Source organism: Conger conger, chromosome 2 (genome assembly GCF_963514075.1).
Source record: "Conger conger chromosome 2, fConCon1.1, whole genome shotgun sequence".
Taxonomy (NCBI): domain Eukaryota; kingdom Metazoa; phylum Chordata; class Actinopteri; order Anguilliformes; family Congridae; genus Conger; species Conger conger.
In genome coordinates, this window is record NC_083761.1 from 72962111 (window position 1) to 72975307 (window position 13197).

At 42.0% G+C, this 13197-nt stretch overlaps 2 protein-coding genes across 2 annotated transcripts; both read right to left on the reverse strand.

Annotated features, from left to right (window-relative positions):
• Window positions 1–384: 384 nt before the first annotated feature.
• Window positions 385–4324, reverse strand: LOC133122850 (beta-2-glycoprotein 1-like). Its single transcript, XM_061233075.1, has 7 exons — window positions 4198–4324; window positions 3101–3206; window positions 2772–2848; window positions 1933–2103; window positions 1207–1386; window positions 890–1087; window positions 385–696 (listed from the first exon to the last, which is right to left on the reverse strand). The coding sequence occupies exons 1-7, from the start codon at window positions 4310–4312 to the stop codon at window positions 632–634; spliced, it is 912 nt and encodes a 303-aa protein (XP_061089059.1). The 5' UTR covers window positions 4313–4324; the 3' UTR covers window positions 385–631.
• Window positions 4325–8095: 3771 nt separating this feature from the next.
• LOC133121312 (beta-2-glycoprotein 1-like) lies at window positions 8096–11453 on the reverse strand. The gene is made up of 7 exons (XM_061230514.1): window positions 11447–11453; window positions 10957–11133; window positions 10486–10582; window positions 10157–10233; window positions 9294–9479; window positions 8587–8766; window positions 8096–8298 (listed from the first exon to the last, which is right to left on the reverse strand). The coding sequence occupies exons 1-7, from the start codon at window positions 11451–11453 to the stop codon at window positions 8096–8098; spliced, it is 927 nt and encodes a 308-aa protein (XP_061086498.1).
• Window positions 11454–13197: the final 1744 nt, after the last annotated feature.

The following is a 13197-nucleotide window of genomic DNA, read 5'->3' on the forward strand; positions in this document are numbered from 1 at the left end:
AATAGGGTAACATTAGCATACGAATATGACATAGCCTAATTTGCCTGGCATAGCGGACAGCTCTGATTAGAAGACATTAGTGACACCAGTCAGCTATGATAACTGGGCTACTTACATGAATTGGAAATGCATTGCATAGTAGTGTATGTTGCACGCATTGACATTTGTTGGATATTTTAGTGACATGGTATAATGTTATTAGAATTTGTAACATGTGACAGTTCCATATCCATTGGAATGGGAAGGCCATGCAGGTGACTTCGTCACACCCAATAAACTTTAATATGGGCTAAAAGCACTCATGCTTACTGAAAAAACAAGGTTCTAAAAGTAAAACATGGGATGTGCTCTCGCCTAAGGTACCAAACGTGCCAGAACCACCACTGATAGTCACACCAAAAAACATATTTTATTTGACATCAAATTGAGGCAATGTGTACAATCAATGCTTTTAATACAATGGAAGTACTACAATACTAATCAAAGTATGTTGTAAACATTACATTCAGTAACTGAGAATAAATTGATCAATTATATTTGCTCAATAGAATAAGTACTTGAATCCATTTTTCAAACTGATGTTACAGCAACATTGATATCCTTCAATTGATGCTTCATTTGGTGAAATCGATCAGCACGTTCTTATCTCTGATGGAAGCGAGCTGTCAAACATTGTATATCGAAATGCAGAAGGTTCTGAAAAACAAAACACAAAAAACAACAACATTAAACATTACAATGTCAAGAGGAAAACAGTATTTTTGCATTTAAAGTAAATATATGTAAATATATTGTATAAACCGAACTGATTAAATTATTATAAAAGATTTAGTAAAAGTGGTTAAAGTTCATTTCTATCTGTATTTAAGTTTGGTTTTGTGAAACTAACCGTCATAGCACGCGGGGATCGTCAGTTCTCCATCGATGCACTGGGTGACCACAGGATATCCACAGTCCTTTTCCCTGTTTTTGCAATAGACTGCCAAACGCTCAGAGTGCAGGACTCTATTGGGCTTGAAGTCCTCAATCCATATTTTTCGGTTGTTGTAGAAGATCCGTCCTCTCTTAATTCCAACGGTACAGGGAGCTGGGGGGGGCGGGGGGGTTAAAGGTTTATTGTCCATACCCGACCTACTGAAGTACATGTACACTCAGTTAAAAACCCACGGGCCAACTTTCACATTCTCCTTCAACTGGCAGACCCACCTCGACACACAGGCTTGCTTGACCAATATCCTGATTTTTGACACTCAACCTCCTTGGGACCATCCAGAACATAGTTTGCATAGCATCCATATCTGACTTCCTCTGTGTAGCCATGTTCCCGAATTGCAGCGACTATAAGGAATCCGTTTGGTATAGCTGACGGGGGTTGACATGTCACGACTGTGAAGTATGACACAAATGGAAATCATTATTGACTGTAATTCAAGCCTACAGCAAAAACAGATTTATTCAGTATGGGCATATGTTTCACGAGGGTGCTGTGTTTCTTGATTAAACATAAATATTTGCCACTATTGCCCTGTAATGGCACGAAGAATGAGCTGTGTAAAGTATTCTGTACAACTGATTGTTACAAAGTGTTAATATTCTTTGTCTCCTGGTCTTCCAGTCTTTAAAGTTCATAAATATGGAGGTCAAGGGTAGCAATGCAACACTTTCTCATCAGAATATAAGACAAAATAAAATACAGTGATGATTGGTATTTTGTTACCTTATTAAAAATTGTGATGTAAAAAGAGTTCTTACAATGTTTCTATTCGTGGATAATGTGAATGTTTAGTCCCTTTGGTCATAGAATACAGTACTTATCAAACTAAGAGTATTGAATGTATAGTGACTGGCAGTTAGAAAAAGCATTTCCTGCCACACATAATCTCTTGTAAACCTCCTGTCTTCACCAATCCCGTCTTGTCCTGTTCCACTTACGCCGACATTCTGGAGGCTCGGTCCAGCTCCCATCGGGCCTGCAGAACCCGACCTCATTGCCGAAAAGGACCAATGGCGGGAAGCATTCATACGTCACACTGTCTCCAAACAAGCTACTGGAATAGCTTAACCTAGCATATTTGGGGTTTTTAGGCAGGCCACAAACTACCGCTGAAAGAAGGAAGGAGATACACAAAACAATTATAATCCATTACCTGTACTCACGTCATAACTGTCTTATTTCCACAGTATTTGCATGTAATTAATAAACAGTGCTCTTGAACACTGATATTTCAGCTTTGCTTTTGTGGAGGTGCCGTTGTATGGTCACTTTTTCAAAACTGTTTTGAGCTTGTAAGGAGATAAAGCTTTACCAGTGATTGGCAGCCCTACTACACACTTCCTCATTCCTCTCATTGGTGCTCTGCATGGCAGCCAATCGCCGTTGGTGTGTGAGCGCGTGTATGAATGGGTGAATGCGAAGCATTGGGTACAGCGCTTTGGATAACGTGCTGTATCCAATGTATAAATGCCAACCATTTTCCATTCACCATGTACCGTCCTTTATACTTTTTGGCGAAATTGAATTTATGCGAATTTACAGCTGACTACAGCCTCTGTACCTGGGCTAATCTCCTAGGCCTTCCACCCTGGTGCAAAATCCAGCTATGACCAACTTGAAATACCAGCTGTTTCAAAACATAGTTTGACCTGGTCAAACCATGTTGAGTATGGGGCTGGTCTAACCGGTCAACCAGCTACCATCCATTTCAAAACCTAGCTTGAACTGTTTTGTTTAGCCGGGTATCTTCATATTCCAGGTAATGAGAGGTACATACGTTCACACACTGGCAGTGGATTGCTCCAGGTACCATCATGTAAGCATTCACTGGTGATGGCTCCATGGAGGATGTATCTACAAAACAGATAGAACATATTTCCAACCCAAACTAGTGCAAACAGCCGAGTACAGTATGAAATAGACACATCAGTCATCTCCAAAACAATAGCAACCAGTGGCAGGTGGTTGTTGAGAGTATATTATAACAACTGAATGACATCTGAAACCTAGAGAATATAGAGATGTAAAATGGCTAGAGTTACTCCATGTAAATAAGTGGAATGGTCATTTTAATACAGAATGTGATGCAAGTGATGTTTCCCTTACCCTTCATTGCAGGCGTAGTTGATGATGCTCTGGAACAAGTTGTCATCAATGTGAATCTTGCCATTTAACAAAGGACCAGGGTTGGAGCAGCGTTGCCCTGAGATCGCTGTATAAATGGTAAATGGTAAATGGTTGGCATTTATAAAGCGCCTTTATCCAAAGCGCTGTACAATTGATGCTTCTCATTCACCCATTCATACACACACTCACACTCACACACTAACGGCGATTGGCTGCCATGCAAGGCGCCAACCAGCTCGTCAGGAGCATTTGGGGATTAGGTGTCAGGGACACTTCGACACAGCCGGCAACCCTCCGACTGCCAGACGACTGCTCTTACGGCCTGAGCCATGTCGCCCCGTATACCCATCTATACAGCGGAGGAAGACTTCCTGACCCACTTCATAAACACGTTGGAAGTCACTATGCTCAATGCTGGGCCCCACAAGAGGACGGCTGCAAACTGAAAAACATGCAAACCTGCACGTATTAAGTTACAGATAGTGTATCGTATGTTTATCACATATTCATCAGATATACTATATGAGAAACCGAAATAAGCTAAACAAAACAGTACTAAAACTATTATACATGCTATTATAATACATACTACTGCATACATACAAAGGTTGCAATTGCTTCAAAGAGTAACATTCATTCATGATCCTAACCCGCTTATCCTGAACAGGGTCGCAGGGGGGATGGAGCCTATCCCAGCATACATTTGGCGAAAGGCAGAAATACACCCTGGACAGGTCACCAGTCCAGCGCAGGACACACACACCATTCACTCACACACTCATAAACTCATACCTACGGGCAATTTAGACTCTCCAATCAGCCTAACCTGCATGTCTTTGGACTGTGGGAGGAAACCGGAGTACCAGGAGGAAACCCACGCAAGCACGGGGAGAACATGCAAACTCCGCACAGAGAGGCCCCGGCCGACGGGGATTCAAACCCAGGACCTCCTTGCTGTGAGGCGGCAGTGCTACCCACTGCACCATCCGTGCCGCCAAAAACTTTTTTATGCTTTAAACATAAGGCCTTTCTACAGATCTACCATGATGATTTTGCAGTGCTGAGCGGTAGCTTACCTTCCCCGGGTGTCACCAAAGTGTATGAAGACAGCTGACAAAGCAGCAACAGCAAAAAGCCTCCGCGCATTTTGGGTGATTGATAGAGCGAACTCCTGCTCGGCGGTGAGTGCATATATATCTGAAGTACAAAGTTAGCGACTGCTGTTTGTTGTTTGCAGAGTAAACACAGAAGAGATAGCAGATAAATCGCGTAATTGCTGGGAACTTTAGCTGAATAGCCAGGGTCGATAATCATAGCGCCCTCCCCTATTAAATTCAAATATTGTGTTTGCCTTTACATGATGTTTTTGTTTTTTGACTGCACATGGTCTATCCTACCATGCTATGCGGATGATACCCAACTCTTCATCTCATTCCCACCATCTGATACACAGGTTTCAGCCCGTATCTCTGCTTGCCTAAGTGACATCCAGAGCTGGGTGGACAACCACCATCTAAAGTTCAACCCAGGTAAGACTGAAATGATATTCATCCCTGCCATTACTTCTCCCCATCTGGATCTCTCCATTTCCCTAGGGGATACTACACTTACCCCATCACCCAGTGCAAGGAACCTCGGCGTGGTGATGGACAGCAGACTGTCCCTCTCCGAGAACATTGCGGCGGTGACCCGGTCAAGCAGGTTCTTCCTATACAACATACGGAGAATCCGCCCCTTTCTCACCCCCTACTCGACCCAGCTCCTGGTCCAAGCGATGGTTCTGTGCCACCTGGATGACTGCAATTCCCTCTTGGCTGGCCTCCCAGCGTCCACCATCAGACTCCTCCAATTTATCCAGAATGCAGCAGCTCGCCTGGTCTTCAACCTTCCCAAATACTCACATGTCACCCCCCTGCTTACTTCCCTCCACTGGCTGGTCATGGCTCGCATCAAATTCAAAACATTGGTGCTAGCCTTCCAAGCAGTTAAGGGGTCTTCCCCAGCTTACCTTCAAAAAAGTCATCAGACTCTACACCCCTGCCAGACCTCATCGTTCAGCCTCCACAGGCCGCTTGGCACCTCCCTCTGTCCGAACTTCCACCTCACGCTCACGACTACTGTCTGTTCTGGCTAACTCCCCGTTGAGGTCAGAACTGTAGAATCTCTTCCCACCTTCAAGCGCAAACTGAAGACGCACCTCTTCAAGCAGCACCTCTCCCCGTCCCTCCCTACCTCCCTGTGAACCTTAATTGTTGTCTTTCTGTGATTTACTTTTTTGTGTATCAGTATTTTTAGTTTGGCTAGGTAAGCAGTGTTTGGCTAGTTAAGGGGTTTTCTCATACTTTGTTTGTTTGTTTGTTTGTTTGTTTAAAAAAAATATATATACATATATATATTCAACTAGGCCATGGTCCTTTTCTTTTTCTTTTCTTGTGCAGGTAGCAGTTGAAATCGTACTTCCCTCTAGGGTCTTTCAGCGCACTTATCCCTGGTTATGGGTATGCACTTTGTTGTACGTCGCTCTGGATAAGAGCGTCTGCCAAATGCCTTTACTGTAATTGGAAATGCATTGCATAGTAGTGTATGTTGCAGGTGTAAAACCCCACGCTAACCCAACGACGGAATTTAGCGAGGGCTGAAGGTATCAGCGTGCTCGTCCTTCTGGTGTTGCTGAAAGAATACTAGTAGGGTTAACAATTAGTGGCCCCTAAGCAGAGAGTCTAGATCAGCCAATAAATAAACCATGATACAAAGACAGTAGTACCACTCTGCCTTCCGCTCTTTACTGGTCCGGGCTGACCAAGAATCTCCCCAATAGGGCCAAAAGATTCACCTTCATTTATCTGACTCCATTTTAGAATAATAATTTATTCGTTATCCACATTAGGTAGATTTCTTATTGATAATTTTGACTTGATCGCTATAGGAATCCTGTACTGAGATTTACTCTCCGAACAGTCCTCTGCTGGTACCGCCGCATGTCACATTGAGCGTTATGTACACGTCTCACAAACTGACTAGCTATCTGTCGTCATCACAGAGGTCGCAGGAGTAGCTACTCTTGGGTATATCTGTTTACAGCCTAGGGACCCAAGCAGACCAACCTAGCTACGGCTGTGCTCGACATGAATGAACTACCACGCGGAGGCGAGGGATTTACCATCATTGGTCTATGGGTGCTATACGCTGTGATACATTAAGCGTAAATATTCATCCTCCCTAGACCAGTTCGAGGGGGTAAACCAAGCATTCCCTGTATAACTTTGAGTGTCAGTAAGCGAAACCACACAGATCAAGTTTTAACAATTTATTTTACCAGGCAGGTTACATACACGTAATTACATACTAGTTCCAAATCAAAAAACATTACAACAGAAACCAAATTACGGAGTCTTAAAAGTCATACCTGGTAATAAAAGCTACATACGGGAGTCTGGCTACAGACACCCTGTACATAGAAATTACGTGCACTGTGTGCACGGGAGGCTGATTGCATTCTCCCAGATTGCTTAGTTTGCTGTCCTTAAATCCAAAATCTGGCCTTTGATGTTAACCCTAAAAATGGGTCACCCATCTGTAATTTGGAGCCACGCCTCCCCAGGAAGCGCAGGGGGGTTGAGGCACATGGTTTTCACTGGGGCAGAGCTCCACACAGTTTTTCTCTGGTTCCTGGTTGGTTATGATGTCCAGGGTTTGCTGTTGCAGAAATAAAACCATTGCACCAGTCGCACTGAAACAATCAGAATAATACCAAACATGAATATTATCTAAACTGACTTTGTCATGAAACATCCAATGCTGTACACATCATTTAGTGACTGAGTAAAGAGGGAGAGAGCAATAAAAGGGGGTTCAGGAGAAGGTCAGGGCCTAACAGGCCGTGCCCTCTGAAACCTTCCCTTGCCGTAAAGGATGTTGCCCCATCGTAACGAGTTTTACGGCTGGAGGCCTGAGTCTTCCCCCACAGGCTCCTGCCCGTATGGGTGCGGAGATAGTGGGGGTTAATGGTGCATGCTCCTGGGTTAAATTACTTTACAGCCACATTTTGCCACAATACCAGAAGAAGCCAGCAAGGTGACCAGCCCTGAGTGATAATGCCAGATTTCCGCCTTACACAGGCATTGATATTCTTTTTTGGATATGTTAGCTGTGAAAAATATATATACACACCAGCTCAATCTGTTATAAGAAATTAATGCACACCCACGTGACACTTCTCGGCCTTTCAGAATTCCTTATTTGCTGTAGGTGGTCGCTTATTTTTCAGTGACATGGTATAATGTTATTAGAATTTGTAACATGTGACAGTTCCATATCCATTGGAATGGGAAGGCCATGCAGGTGACATCGTCACACCCAATAAACTTTAATATGGGCTAAAAGCACTCATGCTTACCGAAAAAACAAGGTTCTAAAAGTTAAACATGGGATGTGCTCTCGCCTAAGGTACCAAACGTGCCAGAACCACCACTGATAGTCACACCAAGAAACATATTTTATTTGACATCAAATTGAGGCAATGTGTACAATCAATACTTTCAAAAATACAATGGAAGTCCTACAATACTAATCAAAGTATGTTGTAAACATTACATTCAGTAACTGAGAATAAATTGATCAATTATATTTGCTCAATAGAATAAGTACTTGAATCCATTTTTCAAACTGATGTTACAGCAACATTGATATCCTTCAATTGATGCTTCATTTGGTGAAATCGATCAGCACGTTCTTATCTCTGATGGAAGCGAGCTGTCATACATTGTATATCGAATTGCAGATGGTTCTGAAAAACAAAACACAAAAAACAACAACATTAAACATTACAAAGTCAAGAGTAAAACAGTATTTTTGCATTTAAAGTAAATATAGGTAAATATATTGTATAAACCGAACTGATTAAATAATTATAAAAGATCTAGTAAAAGTGGTTAAAGTTCATTTATATCTGTATTTAAGTTTGGTTTTGTGAAACTAACCGTCGTAGCATGCGGGGATCGTCAGTTCTCCATCGATGCACTGGGTGACCACAGGATATCCACAGTCCTTTTCCTTGTTTTTGCAATAGACTGCCACACGCTCAGAGTGCAGGACTCTATTGGGCTTGAAGTCCTCAATCCATATTTTTCGGTTGTTGTACAAGATCCGTCCTCTCTGAATTCCAACGGTACAGGGAGCTGGGGGGGGGGGGGGGGGGGGTTAAATGTTTGTTGTCCATACCCGACCTACATCATTTATTATACAGAATAATATGTTTTACTGGAATTTAGACCAAAGGGCCTTTTTAAATTGATGATAATTCATAGAAACATTTTAACACACTCCCACTGAAAGCTAGCTGAAACCAGCCCCGTCTCTGCTTTAGAATGCTTGTGAGCTATAGTACATGACTACTGAAGTACATGTACACCCAGTTAAAAACCCACGGGCCAACTTTCACATTCTCCTTCAACTGGCAGACCCACCTCGACACACGGGCTTGATTGACCAATTTCCTGTTTTTTGACACTCAACCTCCTTGGGACCATCCAGAACATAGTTTGGGGAGCATCCATATCTGACTTCCTCTGTGTAGCCATGTTCCCGAATTACAGCAAATACAAGGAATCCGTTTGGTATTGCTGTCGGGGGTGGACATGTCACGACTGTGAAGTAAGACACAAATGGAAATCATTATTGACTGTAATTCAAGCCTGCAGCAAACACAGATTTATTCAGTATGGGCATATGTTTCACGAGGGTGCTGTGTTTCTTGATTAAACATAAATATTTGCCACTATTGCCCTGTAATGGCATGAAGAATGAGCTGTGTAAAGTATTCTGTACAACTGATTGTTACATTTTGTTAATATTCTTTGTCTCCTGGTCTTCCAGTCTTTAAAGTTCATAAATATGGAGGTCAAGGGTAGCAATGCAACACTTTCTCCTCAGAATATAAGGCAAAATAAAATATAGCAATGTTTGGTAATAAAAATTGTGATGATAACATCATCTAAAGAGTTGTGAATGTGAATGTGAATGTTTAGTCCCTTTGGTCATAGAATACAGTACTTATCGAACTAAGAGTATTGAATGTATTGGGACTGGCAGTTAGAAAAAGCATTTCCTGCCGCACATAATCTCATGTAAACCTCCTGTCTTCACCAATCCCGTCTTGTCCTGTTCCACTTACGCCGACATTCTGGAGGCTCGGTCCAGCTCCCATCGGGCCTGCAGAACCCGACCTCATTGCCGAAAAGGACAAATGGCGGGAGGCATTCATACGTCACACTGTCTCCAAACAAAGTCGTATCGCCCACCACCCTGGAATAGCTTAGCCTAGCATATTTGGGGTTTTTAGGCAGGCCACAAACTACCGCTGAAAGAAGGAAGGAGATACACAAAACAATTATAATCCATTACCTGTACTCACGTCATAGCTGTTTTATTTCCACAGTATTTGCATGTAATTAATAAACAGTGGTCTTGAACACTGATATTTCAGCTTTGCTTCTGTGGAGGTGCCGTTGTATGGTCACTTTTTCAAAACTGTTTTGAGTTTGTAAGGAGATAAAGTTTTACCAGTGATTGGCAGCCCTACTACACACTTCCTCATTCCTCTCATTGGTGCCCTGCATGTCAGCCAATCGCCGTTGGTGTGTGAGCGCGTGTATGAATGGGTGAATGCGAAGCATTGGGTACAGCGCTTTGGATAACGTGCTGTATCCAATGTATAAATGCCAACCATTTGCCATTTACCATGTACCGTTCTTTATACCTTTTGGAGAAATTGACTTTACGCAAATTTACAGCTGACTACAGCTTCTGTACCTGGGCTAATCTCTGCCACACCCTAGGCCTTCCACCCTGGTGCAAAATCCAGCTAAGACCAACTTGAAATACCAGCTGTTACAAAGCATAGTTTGACCTGGTCAAACCATGTTGAGTATGGGGCTGGTCTAACCGGTCAACCAGCTACCATCCGTTTCAAAACCTAGCTTGAGCGGTTTTGTTTAGCCGGGTATCTTCATATTCCAGGTAATGAGAGGTACATACGTTCACACACTGGCAGTGGATTGCTCCAGGTACCATCATGTAAGCATTCACTGGTGATGGCTCCATGGAGGATGTATCTACAAAACAGATAGAACATATTTCCAACCCAAACTAGTGCAAACAGTCGAGTACAGTATGAAATAGACACATCAGTCATCTCCATAACAATAGCAACCAGAGACAGGTGGTTGTTGAGAGTATATTATGACAACTGAATGACATCTGAAACCAAGAGAATATAGAGATAAAAAACGGTTAGAGTTACTCCATGTAAATAAGTGGAATGTTCATTTTAATACAGAATGTGATGCAAGTGATGTTTCCCTTACCCTTCATTGCAAGTGTAGTTGATGATGCTCTGGAACAAGTTGTCATCAATGTGAATCTTGCCATTTAGCAAAAGACCAGGGTTGGAGCACCGTTTTGCTGAGCAGTGTAGGAATGTATTTGATTCGGTCATCAGTTGTCATAAACAAAAATATAAATATAATATGTACAATACAAATCGAGACCTTAGAATTATAAGGTTTGAACTGAAAGTTTTGTTTAAAGAAATTAGTGCCGTGAATGTCAGTATTAGTGTCAGAAATATTAGCGCACTACATATATGTGCAAAGTTTTTTACAAAGAAACACAAAAATACTGTTTAAGGTCGTACCTGCTTGGAGCCCGTTCACTTCGGACTCTTTGAAGCTCTCAAAACCACTCATAACGCAGATAGAACCTTATAATTCCAAGGTCACTAAATAGCAATACAAGTAGCAGCAAAAACGGGTTTCCCTTTAAGCGTCAGTACTTACGCTCGCACGTGAATGTCAATGAACTCCACCTCCCACTGGCGCTGCACACTATTTTGCGTTGCCCTGATATCGCTGTATACCCGTCTCTACAGCGGAGGAAGACTTCCTCACCCACTTCATAAACACGTTGGAAGTCACTATGCTCAATGCTGGGCCCCACAAGAGGACGGCTGCAAACTGAAAAACATGCAAACCTGCACGTATTAAGTTACAGACAGTTTATCGTATGTTTATCACATATTCATCAGATATACTATAAGAGGAACCGAAATAAGCTAAACAAAACAGTACTGAAACAATACTATTATACATGCTATTATAATACATACTACTGCATACATACTAATAATACATATAAAGGTTGCAGTTGCTTCAAAGAGTAACAATTACAATAAATAACATGTAAATAAATGCAGCACTGATATTGTCACTGACTCGGTCAGAATAACATGTTTTTAAAGTTAGACGTAAGTTAAAATGCATTTCTGACATAGCATACTGCATTCAACTGCATTGAACTTCTGGTTTAGTTTAATTTCGGTAAATTACATATTCATAACCCAAGCGTCAATTAAAAGCCTCTAAATCAGGGGTCACCAACCTTTTTGAAACTGAGAGCTACTTCATGGGTACTGATTCATACTAAGGGCTACCAGTTTGTTTTGTCACGCGCACAATACTGACCTTTGAACTAGAGTAGGTCAGAGTTCACCTAAACTTATCTAAACTTCATGTATAATAAACATATTTTTAAGATATTGTCATTTTTAAATCTATATGAATGCAAGTGTGATTAAAATAAAATAGCAACAGAATAAAATTAAATTTTAGATGCAGCTCACTAGTGAGTTGTGCTATTTTTAGAACAGGCCTGCGGGCGACTCATGTGGTCCTTGGGGGCGACCTGGTGCCCGCGGGCACTGTGTTGGTGACCCCTGCTCTAAATGCTGCTTTTCAAAAACGAAACTGAAGTTCTTCTGTGAAGTATTACATTATTTTTCAAAAAAATCAACAATTACATACATAATAAAGGTATTGTTTTGGAAACGTCAACTTTTTCAGAAAATGTATCAATTTGTTCGAATGCATTGGATCGGCTATCTGTGATTTGACTCTTCTGATGTAAAAGACAAAATCAATCACTAAACCTGCAGTACAAGAGTTGCCTTTAAAATAGCAAATGGTAACATAATTATTTATATACTATTTACTAGCCTATATGTATATAGTATATGCGGTGTGCACGAAACTTTACATAAGCAATATTTTGTTATTTATGCAAAGCGACTTAGAGTTGATTAGATTAACCAGGGAACAACCCCCCTGGAGCAATGCGGGGCCCAACAGCTGTGTACGGATCTTATTGTGGCTACACCGTGGATTGAACCACAAACTTTCCGAGTCCCAGTCACAAAGCTTAGCCACTTAGCTGCCCATATACGTATTTATGGTTGGTGGGTTACCATTGCTGACACAGGATACCTAATAGATTACTGAGTGGCACTAGGGCAAAGGCTATCTCGCCTCAACGAATGCAAACCGAATGAAGATTTTCTGCTTCAACTTTTTTATGCTTTAAACATAAGGCCTTTCTACAGATCTACCACGATGATTTTGCAGTGCTGAGCGGTAGCTTACCTTTCCCGAGTGTCACCAAAGTGTATGAAGACAGCTGACAAAGCAGCAACAGCAAAAAGCCTCGGCGCATTTTTGGTGATTGATAGAGCGGACTCCTGCTCGGCGGTGAGTGCACATACGGCATAGTAAAGCAGTACAAAGTTAGCAACTGCTGTTTGTTGTTTGCAGAGGAAACACAGAAGAGATAGAAGATAAATCGCGTAATTGCTGGGAACTTTTGCTAAATACCCAGGGTCGATAATCATAGCGCCCTCCCCTATTAAATTCAAATATTGTGTTTGCCTTTACATGATGTTTTTGTTTTTTGACTGCACATGGTCTATCCTACCACTGCTATGCGGACGATACCCAACTCTTCATCTCATTCCCACCATCTGATACACAGGTTTCAGCCCGTATCTCTGCTTGCCTGAGTGACATCCAGAGCTGGGTGGACAACCACCATCTAAAGTTCAACCCAGGTAAGACTGAAATGATATTCATCCCTGCCATTACTTCTCCCCATCTGGATCTCTCCATTTCCCTAGGGGATACTACACTTACCCCATCACCCAGTGCAAGGAACCTCGGCGTGGTGATGGACAGCAGACTGTCCCTCTCTGG

Excerpts from the sequence above, each read along its gene's own strand:
- LOC133122850 (XM_061233075.1), bottom strand. The coding sequence starts at position 4,312 with ATGCACTCACCGCCGAGCAGGAGTTCGCTCTATCAATCACCCAAAATG. Across the intron at positions 3,207-4,197 it reads TTTGGTGACACCCGGGGAAG|CGATCTCAGGGCAACGCTGC; the intron begins GTAAGCTACCGC and ends CCATTTATACAG. Across the intron at positions 2,849-3,100 it reads AACTACGCCTGCAATGAAGG|ATACATCCTCCATGGAGCCA; the intron begins GTAAGGGAAACA and ends TCTGTTTTGTAG.
- LOC133121312 (XM_061230514.1), bottom strand. Across the intron at positions 8,767-9,293 it reads CGAGCCTCCAGAATGTCGGC|TCGTGACATGTCCACCCCCG; the intron begins GTAAGTGGAACA and ends CTTACTTCACAG. Across the intron at positions 8,299-8,586 it reads AATCAAGCCCGTGTGTCGAG|CTCCCTGTACCGTTGGAATT; the intron begins GTGGGTCTGCCA and ends CCCCCCCCCCAG.